Source organism: Dromiciops gliroides, chromosome X (genome assembly GCF_019393635.1).
Source record: "Dromiciops gliroides isolate mDroGli1 chromosome X, mDroGli1.pri, whole genome shotgun sequence".
NCBI classification, from domain to species: domain Eukaryota; kingdom Metazoa; phylum Chordata; class Mammalia; order Microbiotheria; family Microbiotheriidae; genus Dromiciops; species Dromiciops gliroides.
The window spans coordinates 25,653,346-25,676,461 of NC_057867.1; the positions used below are offsets into that span (position 1 = coordinate 25,653,346).

A 23,116-nucleotide genomic window follows, 5' to 3' on the forward strand; every position below is an offset into this window, starting at 1 on the left:
AATCCAAATGGTGAACTTCCTCCTCAAGGGTCACCTGACTTGGCCCTTGATGGGCCAAAGACATCAGTGGGCTTGGCCCATGGAAAGTTGTAGGTGATAGGATTGTTTTCCGTAAATATGGCCAGTTTTGTGTTCTTTCTCATAATGAAATATGGAAGCTGGGCTGGCATGCTGCTAATTTTATTTGTGTTAGTGATTTGTAGGGGAAATGTTTTTGGGGAAGTCTAATTCTAAAGGTGGAAACAGTGGGAACCCATGATAACCTGGATAATCCTCCCCACTTACCATAGAGTTTCTCTGAAATGTGGTCCATTCCAGGTTTCTAAGTTCTAATTGCCTGAAAAAAAGTGCTTTTGGAAATGGAAAAGAAATAAGATGTAATAGAATCCCCAGGGGGTTCTGATTTTCCAGTTAAATTACCTGGAAAAGTTCTCCGTAGTCCTACTCAAAAGCATGTTTTAGTTAAAAGGAACAGGTCACATTGCCTTCCTCTGCTCCTTTCCCTTGGTCCCAGAAAACAAGGAAACCGAGCTGATTGACTTCTGTACATAGTAAGATAAGCTGGGTGTTTGCCAAGGGTAAATGTTGGGTGGGAACTGATCCAGAAGGAGGTAGAAAAGTCCCAGTGTCTTTCCTCCATGTCACCAGAGGGGGTGCACTGGTGAAAGCTAGATTGGTGCTGGAGCTACTTAATGGAACTCTGTGTGAGTCTCTTGAACTCTGACCATTTTTCTCACCTATGTGTACTGTTGGACATGAGGTAGATGAGGTGAGACCCCTTAAATGTATCCATGCTATAGAAGCACTGTAGTATACTGCTTAGAGAGTTGGCCTCCCACTCAGGAAGACCTGGGTTCAAGTCTCCCCACCTCCTTGGGTCTCAGCATCCTCCTCTGAAAAATGAAGGAGTGGGGCAGCTAGGTGGTACAGTGGATAGAGTACTGGCCTGGAGTCAGGAGGACCTGAGTTTAAATCTGGCCTCAGACACTTGACACTTACCAGCTGTGTGACCTTGGGCAAGTCACTTAACCCCAATTGCTTCACCAAAAAAAAAAAAAAAAAGAAAAGAAAAGAAAAATGAAGGAGTTGGACTCGATGGCCTCTGAAATCCTTTCCAGTCCTAGGTCTAGTATCCTTTGCGTGACCTTGGGAAAGTCCCTTCACCTCTCTGTGCCTCAGTTTCCTCCTATGTTCAATGAGAAGTTGGAACTTGATGGCCTTCAAAATCTCTTTCTACTCAAGATCTCTGATTCTACTAGAAAAAAGTCAAAATCTACACCCAGGGAGGTGAAAGATGGTGTCTTTTTTTTGGCGGGGGGGGGGGGAGAAGCCCTGGAAGCTAGGACAGCTGAATTGGGAGATGACAAGTAGCAGCTACTGCTAGTATCTCCGAGGCCCGTACCAATCTCTCTCCCATTTGCAGAGAAAAGGGCAAGGCCAACCAGAATCTCTGGGTTGGGTTGGGATCTGTGGCTTGTCCCTGGACCAGTTGCTGTTTGTAGAACTGGCTGCTCACAGAGGAGGAAAGAGAACGAGTGAGCCAAGAAGGAGATCTGGTTGTTGTTTGGTTTGGTTTTGTTTTGCAAGGCAATGAGAGTTAAGTGACTTGCCCAGGGTCACACAGCTAATAAGTGTCAAGTGTCTGAGATCGGATTTAAACTCAGGTCCTCCTGAATCCAGGGCCGGTGCTTTATCCACTGCGTCATCTAGCTGCCCAACTCTTTCCTTTTAAACTCTTCCCTTCTAAACTCTTCCCTTTTCTCTTTGGCATGCCTGGGTCAGAGGTCACTCGGTCCTGATGGCTGGACATGGAGTTAGATGCTAGGTTAATGGCGCAATTCTGCTTTTGAATCCTGCTCACTGTCACTATGGGAAAGTTAATCTCAGTTTCCTTTTCTGTAAAATGGAAAGAGTGAGAAGGTTGTTGCGAGGATATAATGTATGTCAAGCAAGAATTCTTAACCTGAGGTCCATGAACTTGCTTTAAAATGTATTTGGATAGGGGGCAGCTAGGTGGCACAGTGGATAAAGCACCGGCCCTGGATTTAGGAGGACCTGAGTTCAAATCTGGCCTCTGACACTTGACACTAGCTGTGTGACCCTGGGCAAGTCACTTAACCCTCATTGCCCCACAAAAAAGACCAAAATGCATTTAGAAACATCATTCTGAATCCTAGCCAGTTGGCACTGGTTCCATGATACTTAGCTTTGGTTTCTTGTCTTCTTTCTTTTCCAGGTTACTCTTCAGCTGTGCAGAAATTTTCTCAGACCCTGCAATCTTTCCAGTTTGACTTCACTGGGGACACCCTGACAGATGATGAGATTAACATCGGTAAGTGTTTCCCTCCCATCAAGGAATGGGGTTTCCTGTGCACCAGGGTCACTTTTTTTCCTTAGGAGTGAGGTCAGTCTTACATGAGCTCCCAAGCTCTCCCAACATGAATCTGAGACTTGGGATCCACTGGAGGCCAATCTCTCATCCTTAAGTGAAAATTTGGCCTCTTCCATAGCTACTCACAACACCAAGGATGATCCCTGATGGAGATCTCGGAAGAAACAAGTGTTGGTGTTATTATGATAAAGACCACAGCTTGCACTTTTTTTTTTGCAGGGCAATGAGGGTTAAGTGACTTGCCCCGGCTCACACAGCTACTAAGTGTCAAGTGTCTGAGGCTGGATTTGAACTCAAGTCCTCCTGAATCCAGGGCTGGTGCTTTATCCACTGCAGCGCCACCTAGCTGCCCCAACCTTGCACTTTTGAAAAACAAATTTCATTTATTTATTCTGAACTTAACAAATACCAAAGAAATGGAGCATTTCCCTATTCAAGGTAGAACACGAAAAAGGATTTTACGTGAAACCTCTATTACAGATGACTTACTTTTGTTTTTTTGGCCAGGCAGTGAGGGTTAAGTGATTTCTTCAGGGTCACACAGCAGCTTACTTTTCATGTTATGTTTATAGCTTCAACCTGTGACTTTCTCTTTTATGTAAATAGTATTTTATTCTTTCTAATTACATGCAAAGATAATTTTCTTTTTTAAAAATAATAAACATTTTTAAAGTTTTGAGTTGCAAATTTTATCCCTCCTTCCCTCTCTTCCTTCTCCCCTCCCTGAAGCAGTAAGGAATCAGATATAGGTTAAACATGTGCAATTATGTAAAACATTACCATATCAGTCATTTTGTATAAGAAAACTTGAATAAAAGACAAAAAAGGAAAAAGTGAAAAATGGCATGTTTCAGTCCGTGTTCAATCTTTCTTTGGAGGTGGATAGATAGCATGTTTTATCAATACTCTGGGGATTATCTTGGATCATTGTATTGCTGAGAATAGTTAAGTCATTCACAGTTCCTCATCAAACAGTGTTGCTGTCACTGTGCACAATGTTCTCTTGGTTCTGCTCACTTCACTCTACATCAGTTCATATAAGGCTTTCCAGGCCTTTCTGAAGTCATCCTGCTTGTCATTTCTTATAGCACAACAATATTCCATCACAATCATACCCCATAGCTTGTTTAGCCATTCCCCAGTTGATAGGCATTCCTTTGATTTCCAATTCTTAGCCACCACAAAAAGAGCTGCTAGAAATATGTTTGTACAAATAGGTCTTTTTCTCTTTTTTGGGATGTTAAAGATAATTTTCAACATTTGTTTTTTATGAGATTTTGAGTTCCAATTTTTTCTCCCTTTCTCTCTCTCCTCTCCCTCCTCCCCAATATAAAACATGTGACTTTCAAAGTTGTCCTGCTGGTCTATTTCCTTCTTATTTCCCTTCTGCTTTCTTCTATGCCTTTTTCTTTGTTTAATTAAACTGTAGTTTTTTTCCACTCAATGAAAATTTACCTTCTCTCCTTCCCTCTTCATTCTCTCTATTGAGAAAGAAAAAGAAAACCTCAATTACAAATAAATATATACATATGCATATATTAAGTATATAATAAATATCTATTCAAGCAAAACCAATTAATTAATTAACTGATGCAAAGTGAAGTGAGCAGAACCAGGAGAACATTGTACACAGTAACAGCAATATTATACAGTGATCAACTATGAATGACTTAGCTATTCTCAGCAATACAATGATCCAAGAAAATTCCGAAGGACTTAAGATAAAAAAATATGGTCTCCAGAGAGACAACTGATGGAATCTGAATGCAGATTGAAGAATACTTTTTTTAAACTTTCTTTATTTTTCTTGGTTTTTTTTTTTTTGGTGTGTTTTCTTTCCCACCATGACTAATATGGAAATACATTTTATGTGACTTCCCATGTCAAATTGCTTGCCTTTTCATTGAAGGGGGAGGGGAAGGAGGGAGGGAGGGAGAGAATTTGGAACTCGAAGTTTTCAGAAAAAATGTTAAAAATTGTTTTTCCATGTAATTGGGGGAAAATAAGATATAAAATAAAGGAAATAAAATAAATCGTAATGACTATATTTCAGTTTTAAAAAGAAAAAGATCTAAGTTTGAATCCTACCCCAGACATATACTATCTGCCCGACTTCAAGAAGTCACTTCTTCCTCACCTGTAAAACTGGTGATAATAATAACACTTCCCTCTTAGGGTGGTTTTGAGGATTAAATGAGCTTTCATATGAATATTTGTGTGTGTGTGTATATATATACACACACATATATATGTATGTGTGTGTGTCTGTGACATACTATATTTCTATATATGTGCTAGCTATTGCAATAATAATTATTCCTCTTTTTTTTGGAGGGGCAATGAAGGTTAAGTGACTTTTCCAGGGTCACACAGCTAGTAAGTGTCAAGTGTCTGAGGTGGATTTGAACTCAGGTCCTCCTGAATCCAGGGCTGGTACTTTATCCACTGTACCACCTAGCTGCCCCGATTATTCCCCTTAGTGGCTAAGGAGCCAGCTTCCAAGCCAGGAAGATGGGGATTCAAACTCAGCCTAGCGGTGTCATGCTGACTAAGTCACTTAGCTCTTCATTGCCTCTCCCAGACTTCTCTGTAAGTTGCAGATCAGGCCCTGGCTTTGGGAGAGGAGTTTCCTTATTAGTGAGTTCCCATGCCAGTGAAATCACTGGTCCAGTCACTACCCACCATAATGAGATTAACAATACTGGCAGAACGTGCTTCACAAGCTGGGCCTGAGGATTAGGAGAATTAGGTCTGAAGGGCTCCACTCAATTTCTCTAGCACAGGGCTCGATAATCTTTTTTTCTTTTCCCCCTGATTTGGAGGTGGTCTGGCTGAACACAATACCTGTGGGTGTCCTTGGCCAGCCCAGTCTGTGGTTGGTCTAAATGACGTTCATTCTGGGATCTTGTCAAGTCTCAGAAACTAATTAGCCTCCTTTTCTGGTTTCTTCTTACAGCGGAATCTTTTAAGGAATTTGCTGAGCTCCTCAATGAAGTTGAAAATGAGAGGATGATGATGGTAGGTGTGCACCACTGAGCCCCTGAAGGGCCCATTGGCAGGCAAGCATGTTAGCTGCCTCCAAAAGGAAATTGTGTGTGTGTGTGTGTATGTGTGTGTGTGTGTGAGAGAGAGAGAGAGAGAGAGAGAGAGAGAGAGAGAGAGTGTTACTCACCAGGTGGTCCTCTTCTATGTGAGCTCCTGTTTCTCAGTATTTCTGCTGAGCCAGGGGAGGTCTGGAACTGCGGTTTCCTTTGTAGCAATCAAGATACTTGAATAATGGACTTGTTTGCAGAATCTCAAGAGCCCATCATGGGAGTTTGCCATCAAAACAGCAGTGAATTAGTATGGAAATCCCGTCTCTGTTTGCTTCAGCTAGAAGGGGATGTCAGGAGAGATGAAATTAGACTAGAAGAACAATGGTGAACACAATTTTTAAAAAATGAATTGAAGAATTAAAAAAAATTATAAACCTATTAACACCATCAACAAATAATCCAAACAAACTGTGGCAACTTAACCAAAGCTTTGACTTTGAAGTCCAAGGCCCTCTGCTCTTAGACTGGCTTTGTCGGTGCAGAGTTTAGACCTGGGAGGGGCCTTAGAAATAACTTTATGTAATGATGTTCCTGTTTTTCTACCCCCCCCCAAATCATGGCCTTTCCACACTCTTCATCAAACAATCTACACACATAGTTTTCTTTGCTTGTCTTTAATTTAAATACAATTGAGAATTTATAATACTTTTGATTTCATCACACAAACTGAAAACACAGTAAAATCATGTGACACATATTCATTTATTGATAAAATCCCTTTCAAATGGTCATATTTGTAACTTATAAAAGTATTAGCCATAGTATTATTATCAAGGGCATTATGAGTAGCATATCCGTAACATATAAAAATATTAACCATAATGCTATCAGAAAAAACCCAGAAAGACCTACATGAGCTGATGCGACGTGAAAGGTACTATATAAAAAATAACAGCAATACTGTAAGATGATCTGCTGTGAATGACTTGCTTATTTTCAGCAATGCAATGATCCAAGACAACTCTGAAGGTCCTATGAAAAATGCAGTCCATTTACAGAGAGAGAACTGATGGTGTCTAAATACAGATTGAAGCATAATTTTTTTTGTTAGTTCTTTTATCTGAAGTTTTGTTTTTGTCTGTTTCTTTCACAACCTGGCTAATGTGGAAATGTTTTGCATGACTGTTCATATATAGCTTATATTGAATTGCTTGAGTTCTTGGGGAGGAAGGAGGGAGAAAGAATTTGGATCACAACATTTTTTTTTTTTAGTGAGGCAGTTGGGGTTAAGTGACTTGCCCAGGGTCACACAGCTAGTAAGTGTTAAGTGTCTGAGGCCGGATTTGAACTCAGGTACTCCTGACTCCAGGGCCAGTGCTCTATCCACTGCGCCACCTAACTGCCCCAGATCACAACATTTTAAAAAGAATTGATGTCAAAATTTGTATTTACATATAATTTAGGAAAATGAAACAATAGGAGAAAAAAATGTTAGTCATAGTATTATTATCAAGGTCATGATGAGTAGGCTTGTTTTTTTTCAGCCCAGTTTCTCCAAACATGGTGTATGGATGACACTGATACTTGTAATTCCATTTCTGCCCCTCTTGAAAATCTCTATTTTCTTTATAAAGCCTATAGCTGAAAATGCATCTTATACAAACGAGATGTTGGGAATAGTAGTAAAAATTGTATCACTTTGTTTGATAAAACAGAAAGCCATTTGCTCCCTTATAGCCAAAAGATAATAAGATATTCAGGTTCAAATGCTTGTTTCTATGTAGCCTTTTAAGATACGTCCATTTACTTCTTGTTAAGATGGAATAAATCAAGCCAGCAAGCATTTAGTAGGCCACCTACTCTGTTCCAAGCACACTGTGCTAAGCAATGGGGATACAAAGAAAGACAAAAGTAAGTTCCTGCTTTCAAGTCTGATGGGGGAGACAACATTAAAAAAACCTACGGATGAACAAGATATGTACAGGGTAAATTGGATTTCATCCACAGAGGGAAGGGCATGGCACTGAGAAAAGCTGGGAAAAGCTCTTAGAGAAGGTGGGCTTTTAGCTGGCAGTTGAAGGAAACCAGGAGGCAGAGATGAAGAACGAGAACATTCAGGTATGGAGGACAACCAGTGAAGATGCCCAGAATCAGGAGGTGGAATGTCATGTTTGAGGAACAGTGTCAAGAAGGCCAGTATCACTGGATTGAAAAGTAAGAGGGGGTGAGCAAAGGTGTAAGAAAGGCAGGAAGGGAATAGGGGATGAAGACCTTTGAAGATCAAAGAGAGGTTTTTATGTAACCTGGAGGCAATAAAGAGTCCCTTGCAGTTTATTGAATAAGGTGAGAGGGTGACATGGTTAGACCTGTATTTTAGCAAGATCGATCTGACAATTGAGTGGAAAATGGATTTGGAGTGGGGAGAGATCTGAGGTGGTGGGACAAACTAGCAAGCTGTTGGACTAATCCAGGCATGCATTGATGAGGTGGTGACAGTGCCAAAAGAGGGAAGGTGTTTATGAGAGATGTTGTGAAGGTAGAAAGGAAATGAGTTGGTGAGTAATTGGATGTATGGGGTGCAAGTTGGGGAGGAGTCGAAGATGACACCCAGGTTGGGAGGCTGGGACCCTGGGAAGATGGTCGGGGGCCATCTATAGTAATAGGGCAGCTAGGAAGAGTAAGACCAAGTCTCTTATATTTGTCCATGGCAAATGAATTCCTTATCTATTTGTATTTAGAAATAGCTATATCTTTAAAATGAGAATGTTTCTGCAGACTGGTCAAGTGGTGAATAAATTGATCTTTACTTTTCTTCTATTTTATCTGCAGGGCAGGTATTTTTTAAATTTGGAAAATATCAGATATATCATTTGGGCATCATGTTAGCCAGAGCTCTACATTTTTCATAAATGTTTTCATTTTCTCTTTCTGGATAAGAGTATGAGTTTGAGGGCCTCCAAGTGATTTTTTTGAGTACTCAGCCTCTCCAAAATACCCATAAAATATATGTTTTAGGAAGAAATTGTGATTAGAAGATGGATTTGCTTCATCTTTATTACTACTTCCAAGAAAAATGGCTATTTCTTCTTTCAGCTCCAGCACTCTTCCAAGTTCTTTGACACAAGAAAACCAGTGCCCTGTTGCTCTACCTCCATGCAAGTTTTTCAAAGTACTTTCCTTTTAACGGAAGTTTGTAGTGTGTTCAAATTACTTGAGAAGGGGATGGCCCATTTTTAAGCAGTGCTTTGGCCTGATGTCAATGTGGCTCTATCAGTGAAGAGTCTAACACAATTCTCTCATGTTATACAATATTCACTGAAAAAGCATGAATTTATAAACTTCTTTCAATGTGGTATCACCAACTTTAGGTTGGTGCAATAACAAGTCCTCTCTAATGTTAGTTTCTTTCTCTTTTGGTGAGGCAATTGGAGTTAAGTGACTTGCCCAGGGTCACACTCAGGTTCTCCTGACTCCAGGGCTGCTGCTCTATCCACTGCAGTGCCACCTAGCTGCCCCCCTCAATGTCAATTTCAACACTATGTTGCATGAGAATCAAATGAGCATCTTGACATCTCTCACTTCATCTACTTGCAATTTAACATAGGAAGGCTTTAGATTCTCAACTGATCATGAAGGTCTTCAGCCATGTGGGCATTACTCCTTCCACCTGTATTAAGGAATAAGCATTTATTGAGCACCTACTATGTGCCAGGCATTGTGCTAAGCACTTTACAAAAATGACCTCATTTGACCCTCACAATATTCCTGGTAGGTAGTTGCTATTATTATCTCTATTTTGCAGTTGAAACTGAGGCAGACAGAGGTGAAGTGATTTGTCCAGGATCATACAGGTAGTAAGTGTCTGAGGATGGATTTGAAGTCTTCTTGACTTCAGGCTCAGTGCTCTAGCACCACAATCTTTCACCTAGTTGCCTCTATTATTAATATAATAGATGTATCATTATCACTATATAATAATATATAATATGATACTAATATAATAATCTAATAGAGGAATTATGCTACCTCCTGTGACCACTCAAAGCTGCTTTGTGCATGATTTGCTAATTATCATTTGACCCTGATCAATAGCTACCACTAGTGTCGGACCAGCTCCTGTCATAACATTTTCAATGGGCAGGGACTTTTGGTGCAAACAATACACTTCCAAGGTCCCATTTCAGTGTAGCTTTGGATAGTCACACAAAGCAAACCGGTGGTCTTTGTTCCCCTTTAGCAGCAAAACTGGTGATTCCCAATTTGAAGTATCCTAGATTCTCCTTTCTAGATTGGAGCTCTTTCCTTTCTATTTCTGTATTTTCATTTCTTAAGCTGCATCTCTGTTCTTTTGTTTGCATTAGTTTCAGCTGTTCCATTGGCTCGGCTTCCAATTGGTTATGTCTTTATCCATTATGAAGGGATGTTATTTCCCTTGAAAACTGAGAGATAATAATCATCTAATACAAATTGAAATTTCCAATGAATCTCCATAATAGTTCTTCCATTATTTTAGCATTGGCAGGATTTGGGGAACCAGCTAATTATATCATAACCTACTAAAATGAATCATGGGAAATTTAATAGATATCCTATTTTTCTACATTAAGATTGTTTAGGTAAATAGCAATCATTTTTTGTTCTGGCCAGAAACCCTGAGGGTGTTCCCCTCCCTCCAGACTGATTCTTTTGGGAAGTTAGACTAGGGCATCTTTTGCTTCAACTCTTACCTAGCCTTTAATCACTGAATGAGTGTTGTCTCAGACAAAGAGAGACCTGGGAAAGACCTTAGCTTAAAAAAGCCAAGGTCTCCCACTGCATCCTGGGCTATCACCAGTAGTCCTAACCAATTTCTAGCCACTGGACTCTGATGACTCTGGAGGAGAGAGTGAGGCTGATGACTTTGCACAGCTCTGTCTCACTTAAATCCAGTTCATTCAAAAGTCAAGACATCACCCTCCTGATGTCTTCTGAAAGGAAGGATGAAGAATGAGAAGATTGTTTATATTTTAATTTTCACACTGTATATTTAAATTTAGCACAAAGTGTGACATAGCTCATTTATGTTGGGAGCCAGTGCTGAGATACCTATGTCAAGATTTGATCCTTGTTGCCTCAAATTTGACCTTACTTGGGCATGTTGTTTTAAATCATCATTGCTAAGTCTCCATTGTAGAGAAGGTCTTGACAAATTTTGGTAGAGGGAGCTTCCTCACCTGGGACTTTCCTGTACCAATGAAATCCCAGGTCTAGTCCCTATCCCTGTCCATAGAGCTAAGAGAGACCTTGGAGCCAACTAATACAACTCCCTCATTTTACAGAGGAGGCCCATGGAGATTATGTGATTTGCCTAGGGTTACACAGAGAGCGAGTGGTAGAACTAAGATTGGAAGCAAGGTTCTCTGTATCAAATTCTAGTGCTCTCCCCTCCAGGCTACACTCTATTCATCATGTCCAAATTGGAACGACCATCTTCTCTGATCCATAGCTGCCTGTCTCCCCCCAGATCCCCTCTATGACTTAGCTTGTGATTGACTGTCTAGCCTCTGTATGGAGACCTCCATTGAGGGGGGACCCACTATTTGCTGATGGAGCTCTGTCCACTTGCTTAAATTGGACCCTTTTGCCATTCTTCCCCATTGTTCCTAGGTGCACCTTCTGGGGCTGGACAGAGCATGCCTTATCCTCTTCCATATAGAAGCTCTTCAGGTATACATGAAGGCAGCTCTTTTGTCCTCCATAAATCTTTAGGCTAAGCTGCTTCAACTGATCTTCTGATAGTGTGAACTTAAGACGGTTCCCTATCCTGGTTAGCCTTCTTTGGCTACTCTCCCTCTTTTTTATCTATCTATCTCTTCATTCATTCATTCATTCATTTATTTATTGCGGGGCTATGAGGGTTAAGTGACTTGCCTATGGTCACACAGCTAGTAAGTGTCAAATGTCTGAGGCCAGATTTGAACTCGGGTCCTCGTGAATCCAGGGCCAGTGCTTTATCCACTGTACCACATAGCTGCTCCCTACTCTCCCTCTTTTAAATGTTTTATTTGAGTTTATGCCTTTTGTTGCATCACCTCCATTCCTACACATATCCTCAGAGATCTATCCTTTGGGGCAAAGATTCAAAAAGAGGGGAAAAAAAGCAGTTCATCAAAAGGAGCCAATATGTTGGCCATGCCTGATGGTATTTGCAATATTTTCAGCCATAGACCTGCACCTCTGTGAAGGGAAGGAGATGCATTTTCCCCTCTGCTCTCTGGAGCCAAACTCCATGGTTGTTACAATTCATTCCTAAGGGCTTTTATTTAGGAGATGAATCAGATGTACTCTGTCTGGCCCCAGAAGGTGCACCTAGGAACAATGGGGATATTTGCCCTCAATCTGGGGCTCATATTGCAGCCTAAGAAACAGTTGGCTTTTGGGCCTGCCATGTCATCCTCATTTATTTTGAGGTTGCTGCCCACTATCATCCATAGATCTTTTTTTCCCCCAGGCAAACTCTTCCCTAGCCATATTGTTGTTGTTGTTTGTCCTTTGTTCTCCAAGAGTACCATGAGACATCGGGAGATGATGTCACGACATGCAGTGAAGTGGATTTAAGTGAGGGAGGGCTGTGCAAAGTCACCAGCCTTACTCTCTCTTCCAGAACCATCTGGGTCCAGTGACAAGATATAGATCAGGATGACTGGAGATGGCCCTGGATGTTTGAGGCAGTTGGGGTGAAGTGACTTGCTCAGGGACCTATAGCTTTTAAGTCTCTGAGGTGAGATCTAGTACCTGTGCAACTGAATTTTGAAGCCCAAATGTAGGACCTGGTATTTGTCCCAATTAAAGGTCGTTGTGTCAGTTTACCCACAGTGCTCTGGTGTCTCTGGCAGAGAGCAGGTCTCAGGGCATTGGCGATTCCTTTCCCAGGTCGAATTGCAGAGGTGGCTGCCTGACTAGCTTGCCTTTGGGAAACTCCCCGTGGGAAGAGAGCTTTTCTCCCCAAGATCTCAAGGGACAAGAGCCTGGGAGAGAGCCCAACAGCCAATCAGCAGCCCCGTGGTGTTTTCCGCTTTCTGAAGAGTTTGTAGATGATGCCAATGTCATCGTCAGAGCTGTTCCCCCCAACCCCCTCCAGTCCATTCAGACAGCATTGTGAAGCCTGGTTGTACCGGCCACCCCGGCTATTTCATTATCTCTTTTCTTTGCCTAAGAAAAGATCGACGAGATTGAAGGAGTATCCGTCTTTTGAGAAACTGCTTTTCCCACCCCTCTCCTTGGCTCCTGGCCACCCGCGTGAGTCACTTTCTTCTGTCTTTAATTACGCTGTCCCCTTTTGTCTCCAGGACGCCCCACTCACATGCTGAATGTTGGCTCCCGACTTCCCACTTGCGTCCAGGAACGATGTGAGCTGAGGGGAGTCTCGGCAGAGGTCTTTCACGACCTGCCAGGAACTCGCTGCCTGATTACACTTTACCCATTTCCTGGCCCAGTTAGCAAAGGGCCTCCTGGGCCCCATCCCGGATGAGCTGGAGGTATCAAACAGGCTTTGTTCTTTCTAGCAGAGGCCTTGGTGTAGCTGAAAAAACAGGCCATGTGGATGAGGTAGAAGCATTCACAAATGGCTCAGCCAGTGTTGAGAGGGAACTGAAATTACAGTAGGAAAAACTTTGGAAGAGCTTCCCTGTTGTGTGGTTTAGGCCCATTCTACTGATGGCTATCATGTTCCTCCTATGGACACCTTAGGACAACATCAGGCACATAGTAAATGCTCAAAGATACTCTGCCTACATCACTTTCAGCAAAGTCTGGAGTCACATGCTGGAATCTAGGTTGTAGGAGATGGATAGTTTAGAGCAGTGGTTCGTTCTTTCTTTCTTTTTAGGCAATTGGGGGTTAAGTGACTTGCCCAGGGTCACACAGCTAGTAAGTGTCAAGTGTCTGAGGTTGGATTTGAACTCAGGTCCTCCTGAATCCAGGGCCAATGCTTTATCCACTGCACCACCTAGCTGCCCCCTAGAGCAGCGGTTCTTAACTTGGGATCTGTGAATTTTCTGACAGTTGGGAGCTATGGAAGGTTGTTGAGTGGTGAGCTAACATATCATGCCTAAATTAATATGTGGTAGTGGTCTTAAGGATGGATTGGAGGGCAAGGAGAATAGAGATGGGGGGGCGGGGACTTAGGCAATTCTAGTAGTTTAGGGAAGTGGCATCAAGGCCCTGTACTAGGATCGTGACATTGGACATAGAGAAAGGAGATATTGTGGAGGAAAAATCAACTTGAATTGACAATAGGAGAGGTGAGGAAGAAGGATATGCCGGCGATGATTCTGAGGCCATGGGAGCCTGAATTGGGTGTTTGCCCCTTCTTGGGTGTCTTCATTAATACCAACAGCAACATTACTTTAAACACCCTTAAAGGCCTGAGATTTCAGCAGTATACAGCTCCTGTCTCCATTGTTGTGGTTGTTTGTCCAGCATTCTTGAAGAGGACCGTGACATTGAGGAGGTGATGTCATGACTTATACTGAATTGGAATTGAGAAAGGGCTGTACAAAGTCACCAGCCTCACTCTCTCCTCTGGAGCCAGTTGGGTCCAGTGGCAAGATAATCAGGATAACTGGAGATGGCCCCCGATGTTTGAGGCAATTGTGCCTGAGGTGAGATTTGAACTCAAGTCCTCCCTTCAGGGTCAGTATTCTATCCACAGTGCCACCCAGCTGCCCCTTTACCTCCATTATACCTTAGTTCAAAGCTTCTTAAACTGTGGGTCGTGATACCATATGGGCTCATGTAACTGAATATGGGGGTCGCCAAAAATCTTACAACAGTAAAAGGTTTCTTAATGCACAATGACCAATTATATACACACCCCCCCCACACACACACACGTACCCAAGATTGCATAAAAATTTCTTGGGCAAAAACGGGTCATGAGTGAAAAAAGTTTAAGAAGTCCTGCCTTAGTGGACAGTCTTCGTGGGTTCCTGTGGCTGAAAATCTTTACCCTGGGGTGACGGTGACCATTGCTCATGTTTCTATTGCCCCTTATGTCTTATAGAACAATTCCTTCATAACCCTCTCTTCTGGGATGCCTTCTTTAGTGTGTTCTGGATGGGTGCAAGCACTAAAACTGACCATAAGATGCATTCTAACTTTAAGCTACCATTACTTAGTCCTTACACTTAAAACTGGGCAACTAGGTGGCACTTTAGTGGAGTCAGGAAGCCTCATCTTCCTGAGTTCAAATCTGGCCCCAGACACTTGCTAATTGTGTGACCCTGAGCAAGTCACTTCACCCTGTTGGCCTCAGTTCCCTCATCTGTCAAATGAGCTGGAGAAGGAAATGGCAAACCACTCCAGTATCTCTGCCAAGAAAACCCCAAAATGGGGTCACAAAGAGTCGGACACAGCTGAAAAATGACTGAACACATTTCCTTGACAAATTTCAAGTGCTTCTCGGGTCTTTTATGATTTTGAAGTGATGGTTCTTTAGGATGGGACCCACACCCTTTGCCCTGACTCATTGCTCATCAGCCCCAACGTTGTCTCCATGCTTGAAAGAAAGAAGCCATCTTGTGAGCTTGAGTGGCTTTCACTGTCTCTAGCAATTTTGCTTTTTAAACTGAATCGCACTAAGTAAGAAGCCTGGTCTGTTAGATAGACAAGTGTTAAGGAATAGCATTCCCCAGGCTATGGCGTGTGACCTGGGCATTATGGGAAGTCTTAGGGATACCATAATCAACCCATCCATTGTCCCCCCCCCCACACTGCTAGGGGTTTGATGTTTGTTTCCTAGTTGTAGCCTAGGATTTCATTGGTGCAGGGAAATCCCAGTATGGAAACTTCGGTCAGCAATGCAGATTGGCACCTTTTTGACCTCTTCCTGGCTTAGAGAGTTTTCTGGGGGCGCTGAGAGATACCTGTGACAGAAGTGGGATTTCTAGGTTAGTTTCACCCGATGTCAGCTCTGTGCACCATAGCATGGTATATATTTCACTTGCCTTTTGTTGGTGATACAAGATAGAAATGAAAACAGTCCCTGCCTTTAAAGAGTTGGCAGTCTAGATGAGAGAGAATGAGGAGGTGATAAATTTGCTGAAAGGACGTTTTATATACTGGGGATAGAAGGGAGGGATTATTCTATTTATAAGCAGAAGGAATCATGGAGGACCATCAAGGCCAAAATGTCAAACTCAGATAACAAGGGATCCCTGCCAGTAGCATATTGACTTAGAAAACCCCAAATTAACATTGTCTATGTTGCGTTGTTGTGTTGACCTCGTAGGATGCATTCTAACTTCGTACTACCGTTAGTTAGTCCTTACACTTAAAACTGGGTTGCTAGGTAGTGCAGGATAGACAGGATAGAGTGCCTGTCCTGGAGTCCAGAAGACACCAACTAGATGGCTTAGTGGATAGAGCACTGGGCCCAGAATTGGAAAGATCTAAGTTCAAATTCAGCCTTAGATACGTAGTAGCTGTGTGACCCTGGTCAAGTCACTTAACCCCCATTTGCCTCAGTACCTCATCTGTAAAATGGGAACCCAACTCAAAAAAGAAATGGCAAACCAGTCCAGTATCTTTGTCAAGAAATTGTCCATGGGGTCACATGTTGGACACAATAGAAGAACAGCAACAACCGTGATATTGTATTTGTAATTTATTTTGTTAAACCCTTCCCAGGGACATTTTATTCTGGTTTAGGCAGGACTAACCTGAAAGGTTGACACCTCTGATCTAGTCCCGCCCCCTTACTTGACAGCTGAGGAAGGTGAGGGCCAGAGATGTGAAATGACTCCCCAGGGTCACATAGGTCATAGATAACCAAGGCTAGATGCAAAGCCAGAACCTCACTCTTCAGCCCCAGTACTCTTTAGGGTCCATGTTTCTGTCTTTCAGGGCAGGTAGCACTAAGGGCTTGGAGGACGACGCTGAAAGAGAGGAGTGTGGCCTTCCAAAAGAATTCCTGTTCTCTTTTCTGAGCTCTGGAAGGAGAACTCCAAGGGAGTGCTCGGATGTGCTTTGGTCCACGTCCAGACTGGGAGCAGGGAAAGCATTCTGATTCTGATTATTGCTCTGAAGGATTCCCTAGATCTTGCTTCTCTCATCTCCCTCACCCCAGAAATGATTGCTCCTACTCTGACCTCTCCTAGGCCTGGCTGCTCCTTTCATACACATTCCCTTCTCACATTTTCTTTTGCTTCTACTTATTTGGGTCTCTCTTGCCTCCCATGTTTGACTGTAAACTCCATGAGGAAAGAGACTGTGTGTTGTTCATCTGGGGCCAGTCGTCATGACTAACAATGTTGCTATACCTTCAGGACAGTTTCAGAGTCTGGAGATGAGTACGGTGGGTAACCCAAGCCACTGGTTGGCCTTCAGTTTTTCCTGGATTTTCTCTGGTTCTATACTCATCCAGACTTTGTTTGAAGACTTCTAGTGAGGTAGCCAGGTAGCACAGTGGATGGACAGTGAAGGGCCTGGAGTCAGGCATACCTGAGTTCAAATCCAGCCTCAGATATTTCCTAGCTGTGTGACCTTGGGCAAGTCACTTAATCTCTCATTGCCTCAGTTTCCTCAACTGTAAAATGGGGATAACAGTAGCACCTACCTCCCAGGGGTGCTGTGGGGATAAAATGAGATAATATTTCTAAGTGCTTAGCATAGTGCCTGGCACATAGTAGGTATTTAATAAATGCTTCTTCCCTTCTTTCCTCTCAGTGAGGAGGAGCCCAACATCTCTTAAGAAGTTACTTGGAGATTACATCAGAGACTCCACTAGATGGATAATTGCTTCCTGTACTCATCATCCATCCTTATAAAGTATTACTTTTTTTTCAGGGCAATGAGGGTTAAGTGACTTGCCCAGGGTCACACAGCTAGTAAGTATCAAGTGTCTGAGGCCATATTTGAACTCAGGTCCTCCTGAATCAAGGGCCGATGCTCTATTCACTGCACCACCTAGCTGCCCCATAAGTATTACTTTTTAAGGGCAGAAAGTGTTGCATTTTTGGTTTTGTATCTTCATTGCCTAACAAAAGTGCCTGGCACTTAACAAATGCTTATTGACGGATTGATTAACATTTTTTCCACTGAGTAGAGCTTCTTAACCTGGGATTTTAAAAAATGTTTTCATAACTGTTTTTCAATAAAATTGACTTCCTTTGAAATTCTCTCTATTTTATTTTATGCCAAAGGGATTCAGGACACAAGAAAAGATTAAGAACTTTTGCAGTGGAGTGGAAGCTCTTTGAGGGCAGGGCCTATTTCCTTTCATTTGCTTTGTACATTGTTGGTATAATGGTGTATCCCTTCAGTAGAGTGTAAGCTCCCTGAGGGCAGGGACTCTTTCTTTATACCTTATATGAGATAAGGGTTTTTTGCCAGCCAGATTTTTAAAAAGGGCTCCACCCCCACCAATTTTTCTATTCCAATTCTTATAGGTCTGTGATGGTAGCCCAATGCTGAGGAAGCTGGGTATAGTGGGATGGAGAAGGGGTTATTCAAGTATTTCCCTTGTTCTCTCTGTGCTGTGAGGACAGAGGGCAATGGCCTTTGCTAGTTTTGGTTGTTATACAGTTATCCCTTCCACATCATGAAGGTAAATGGGCACAGCACCCCTCCCCCCCAATCTGGAGAATCTGCATAAAGTCTTTTGGCCCTCCCTGCCAGAGAGGAAGTCTGAATTATTATGGTATTAAAAGACAAACTATGTTGACATTATGTAACACTATACATACATTTTATGCATTTCTGAGTTTCTAAACTTTTTCTGTGTTGTCTGCTGGCCTTTGCATGTCATCTGCGGCTTCTGCAAAACTCTGCCCCTTCCCCCCAAAAAAAAATCCCATTTAATTTCTTATCCTGACCCACGATATATCAAAACCACAATGGGGAAAGTGACAATGTAGTAGGGATAACTGTAATACTTATACACAGTGTTGTTTTCAGTGTTCAGAGCTCTTCCTTCCTAGAAGAACAGAGGCTGCTCTAAGCTGAGGAGCAGGCCTGGTAGATCTTGTAATGGCCGAATCCAATCTCAGGAAATGTTGAAACAAATGCAGTTCTGTTCTTGTGGTCCATCATACTGGGTGGAAATGATTTACTCTGGGAGCCCAGACCATGTGCAATCCCATATAGCCTGGAAAATGATTTACATAATTATGGGGTCAGTGATCCCCAAACTGCATTCCCATGTGTTCCGCAGACCCTATCTCCGAGCTCACCCTGTGCCTCCTCTCTCCCTCTTTGGGCCCCTCCTAGCATATTTATGGTTTTGCAGACTACTAATAAAATCATGAGGAGCCAATAAATTACCCTGCTGTTTCGCTCTTCAGAGCATTTGGTTTGCAGAGTCTGATTTATGAAGTTACTTACAAATCAGCAGAGAATGGAAAGAACACTGGCCTGGAAGTCAGGAGCCTTGAGTTCTGACCCTGGACCTGCCACTCAAAATACTCGATTGGCCTTGGACAAGTTCTTATTACTTCAAGATATTTGATCCGCTCCCCCCCCCAACTTTCCAATGAAGGAATCACTTTTAATACCCTGCCCAACTGAGACATTCTATGGGGTAAGGCAGAGGAGTCAAACACATGTCCTGGACACTCCTGAGTATAACCAAGCCAGATTAAAATGTAATTGGGATGGTAAAGCACTGGCCCTGGATTCAGGAGTACCTGAGTTCAAATCCGGCCTCAGACACTTGACACTTACTAGCTGTGTGACCCTGGGCAAGTCACTTAACCCTCATTGCCCTGTAAAACAAAACAAAACAAAACAAAAAATGTAATTGGGAAATAGTAAACAAAATTAATAAAAATACAATAAAACATAGATAGCTTTACATTTTAAAATTAAGTCAATCGGTGGCCCCCAGGGATTCTTTTGTACAGCTTGGTGGCTCCCATTTCTATTTGTCACTTCTGGCCTAAAGTCACTTTTCATCTCTTATAAGGTCCCTTCTGGCTATTTCTATTGAACTCTAATACTCCAGTTAGTTAGGACTTGGTGACTCCTTGGGGCTTAAGGGCTTGAAGCATGGGGTTATGGGAAGTCCTTCTCCAAGCTCTAAGTTGATGATGAAACTAAAGTATGTTTCCTTTTCCTGTAGGTACAAAATGCTAGTGATTTGTTGATCAAACCACTGGAAAATTTCCGTAAGGAGCAAATTGGCCTCACCAAGGTATGTTTCGTTCTTCTTCCTCCCTACCGTGGGTGAGATCCTCTTATAGCAACTGAGTGGCGTATTAGACTATATGCTACGTTAGTCCAAGGGTGAGGGGTGTTTATGATATTCAAGAGTTATTCTCTGAAAAGAATGTTATTTAGTAGGATATGATTCAGTAGACCTGGCTTCTAGGCCCAGCCCTGTTAGTAGCTCTCCATGTAATGATAGACAAGTCACTTTTTCCTCTCTGTGCCTCAGTTTTCTCCTCTGGAAAATGAAGCAGTTGAACAAGAAATTCTCTAAGTTTTTTTTTTCATTCCTAAATCTTTGGATTCTATAATCTCTGTTTTATCTGGGATAGGCTTCTTTTAACAAGCCCTTTGGGACAAGAAACTGAAAGCAATACTTAATAGACTTTCCCTGAATGCTTTCTGCTTTCTGCACACTACACCTGTGAGGAAATGAGGCTTGGGGTTGGGGGTGGGGGGGTGAAGTGCTATTCCACTGAGCAAGGACTGGAGCCTAGGTCTTGGGACTTCAAATTGAGGTCTCTTTCTACCATAGTTAATGAAAAGGAGCCATGTGGTTAGAGTGATGGTTCCTCCCTCCTTGCCTAGCGCAAATCACACAAAAATGGCTTGGGAAGGACTGGGAATGAGGTTGGTACTTAGCCAGAGGAAATCATTCATCTCAGGTCATGGAGGGTGCCATTGTGATCACTATTGAATGAGTAGAATCAATAGTTAAGTGGTCAAAGGAGAACAGTTTCCAAAAGAAGAAATATAAACCATCAACAGCCACATGAAAAAACCCAACCCTACAGATTAACAAATTACAAAAGAAATGTAAATTAAAATGGCTGAAGTTTTGTCTTATAGCCATCAAATTAGAAAAGATGCAAATAGTATTGAAGGTGCTATGGGAAGGCAGGTACACTAATAATAGGCTGCTGGTATATCCTGAATTGATCCAATTGTTCTGCAGAAAAAAATTGGGAAATATGTAGAAGAGAATATAGAAGGAAGTTCAGAAGAAGACAAACAAGCAGGGCAATTTTGTTACTACCATGTTAAATTTAATGTACACTTTAAAACAAAAACTGTATATAATAGAAATTCATAGTGTTTATATGCAAAAAGAGAATAATTTGGAACTATTTAAGAAAAATCACTAAACCTTTGATAGCCTTTGCCCTAGTGATCTCACTAGTAGGCATATGCCCCCAAGAAGGTTAAAAAAACCATAAAGAAAGGTCCGACATATACCTAAATATTTATAGCAGTACTCTTTGTGATGACAAAGAACTGGAAACAAAGTGAATTCCCACCAGTCGCAGGAATGGCTGAATAAATCGTGTTATGTGAATATAATAGATTATTGTGCTATAAGAAATGAAGAATATGAGGAATTCAGATAAATATGGGAAGATTTGTCTCAACTGATGCAGAGAGCAAAACTAGAGAAGCAACATAAATATGATCACAGCAGACATCAGATCTTAGATTTAATGCAATGACCAGGACTATTTGCAGAGGACCAGTGATTAAATACCTCCTCTCAATAAGGAGGTGGTGGGACTCTAGGTGACAGATGCTATGTATGCTGTCAAACATACTCTGACTTTTTATTTTGTTTATCGGTTTTTCTTGGTTGAAAAGGGGGGTCCCAGAGAGGTGGATTGTTGGGAAGTGACAGTGATATAAAAAGCAAAGAATATCAGAAAACATTACAAAATAATTGGTAGGGAAGGTAGCTGAGAAGTGGAAGAACCTTTTCAGAAGCACAAGTAGAACATAGAAATAATGAACAAGGTTGAATCTATGTGAAAGGTGTGATACAGCCCAGGGTAGAATGCAAAGACTCATACTTGGCTTACTGAAGGGACACATGATATAGTGGCAAGAGCACTAAACTTGAAATCAGAACATCTGGGCTCAAGTCCTGGCCCTATCAGTAATTTTAGGGGTTACCTTAGGCAGGTCGACCCCTTCTCAACCTCCATTTCCACCTCTGTAGGATGACAGGGTTGGATTTCTAAGGTCCATTCCAGCTCTAATGCTTTATGTTCTGGCTAACACTAATATCCCTTGATATTGCGATTCTTGGACATTTTCATTGCATTCTGGACTCCCACTGTATTCATAATCAGTAGAGAGAGGCATTCTGGGGGCAACTGAAAGAGGCAAACAGGGAGACTGGGGACAAAGGGTTCAGAAGATATTGATGTAGTTAATGAGCATTCTATGACCATTTCTGTGACCAAGAACTGGGGAGCTATGGGAGTGAAGTAGAAATAGAAGGCACCAGGATCAACTGATCCCCAAATGAGGGTGCATATTGGGGAGCCATTGATTTAGCAGGTCTTCAATTTCTGGTTTATCAGAATGTAATGGAAACCTCCCAGCCCTTCTCTTATAAGAGAAGAGATTTAAACTAACTCCTTCCACCTCCCTCCCTCTCTTTTTTTCTCTCCTTCCTTCCATTCCCCCTTTCTCTGTCTCTGTCTCTGTCTCTGTCTCTGTCTCTGTCTCTGTCTCTCTCTCTCTCTCTCTCTCTCTCTCTCTCTCTCTCTCTCTCACACACACACACACACACACACACACACACACACACACTCATTGCCGTTGCTGCCACCACCACCACCATCACCATCATTAATTATTAATGTGGAACAAAAGTAATCTGTTCTTTCTGAACTTGTTTCAATGCTCAGTGATAAGCTCTTGATCTATGAGTATTGAAATGCACTTAAAGAGCTAGGTGATGCTTTGCTTCTGTGTCCTATCCTTGGGCCCTGCATTGAATGGGGGAAACAGCTGGGAAGAGAGTAGGGAAGAGACTTATCTTGACTCAAGAAGGAAGACTTTGTGTTGGGGTATATTGAGGGTTTCAAGTTAGAGAGGCTGGTTGGGTTCCAATTGTATGGGGTTTTATATACCAGGCCAGTGATTTTGGGTTTTATCCTCTGGGCAATGGAGAGCCACTCAGTGTTTCTGAGGAGAGTGACATGTGCAGAGCTGTGTTTTAGAACACTGAATCCAGTGGTGGTAGGTAGAATAGATTGCAAGGGGGTAGGGGTGGAGAGAAAGGCATCAGGGAGATGATTGTCATTATCCAGGCTACAAATTTCCAGGCTCAAGGTTTCAGTGAAAATAGAAAGTAAGGAGGTCGAATCTTAGAACTTGGTTATAGATTTGATGTGTGGGAAGAAAGGAGAGATGGATTCCAAGCTACAAGTGATCCTGCTGTCTGGGCATGCCATTTGTATTGATAGACATGGTAGTTTTTGTTTTTTGTTTTTGGTGAGGCAATTGGGGTTAAGTGACTTGCCCAGGGTCACACGGCTAGTAAGTGTCAAGTGTCTGAGGCTGGATTTGAACTCAGGTCCTCCTGAATCCAGGGCCGGTGCTCTATCCACTGCGCCACCTAGCTGCCCCTAGATGTGGTAGTTTGTGGTCAGGGATGGTACAGATATCACCTCTCATCTGGACTTTGGTGTTTAGGGTAAAGAATCCCATTGTCATCTGGTCAGGG

At 42.3% G+C, this 23,116-nt stretch overlaps 1 protein-coding gene across 1 annotated transcript in view; it reads left to right on the forward strand.

The window, feature by feature from the left end:
* Positions 1–23,116, forward strand: part of OPHN1 (oligophrenin 1) — a 278,050-nt gene that overhangs the window by 115,004 nt on the left and 139,930 nt on the right. The window contains exons 2-4 of the mRNA XM_043974083.1: positions 2,237–2,332; positions 5,349–5,410; positions 19,526–19,597. Coding sequence (XP_043830018.1) covers positions 2,237–2,332; positions 5,349–5,410; positions 19,526–19,597 — 230 coding nt within the window. The remainder of the gene's footprint in view (positions 1–2,236; positions 2,333–5,348; positions 5,411–19,525; positions 19,598–23,116) is intronic.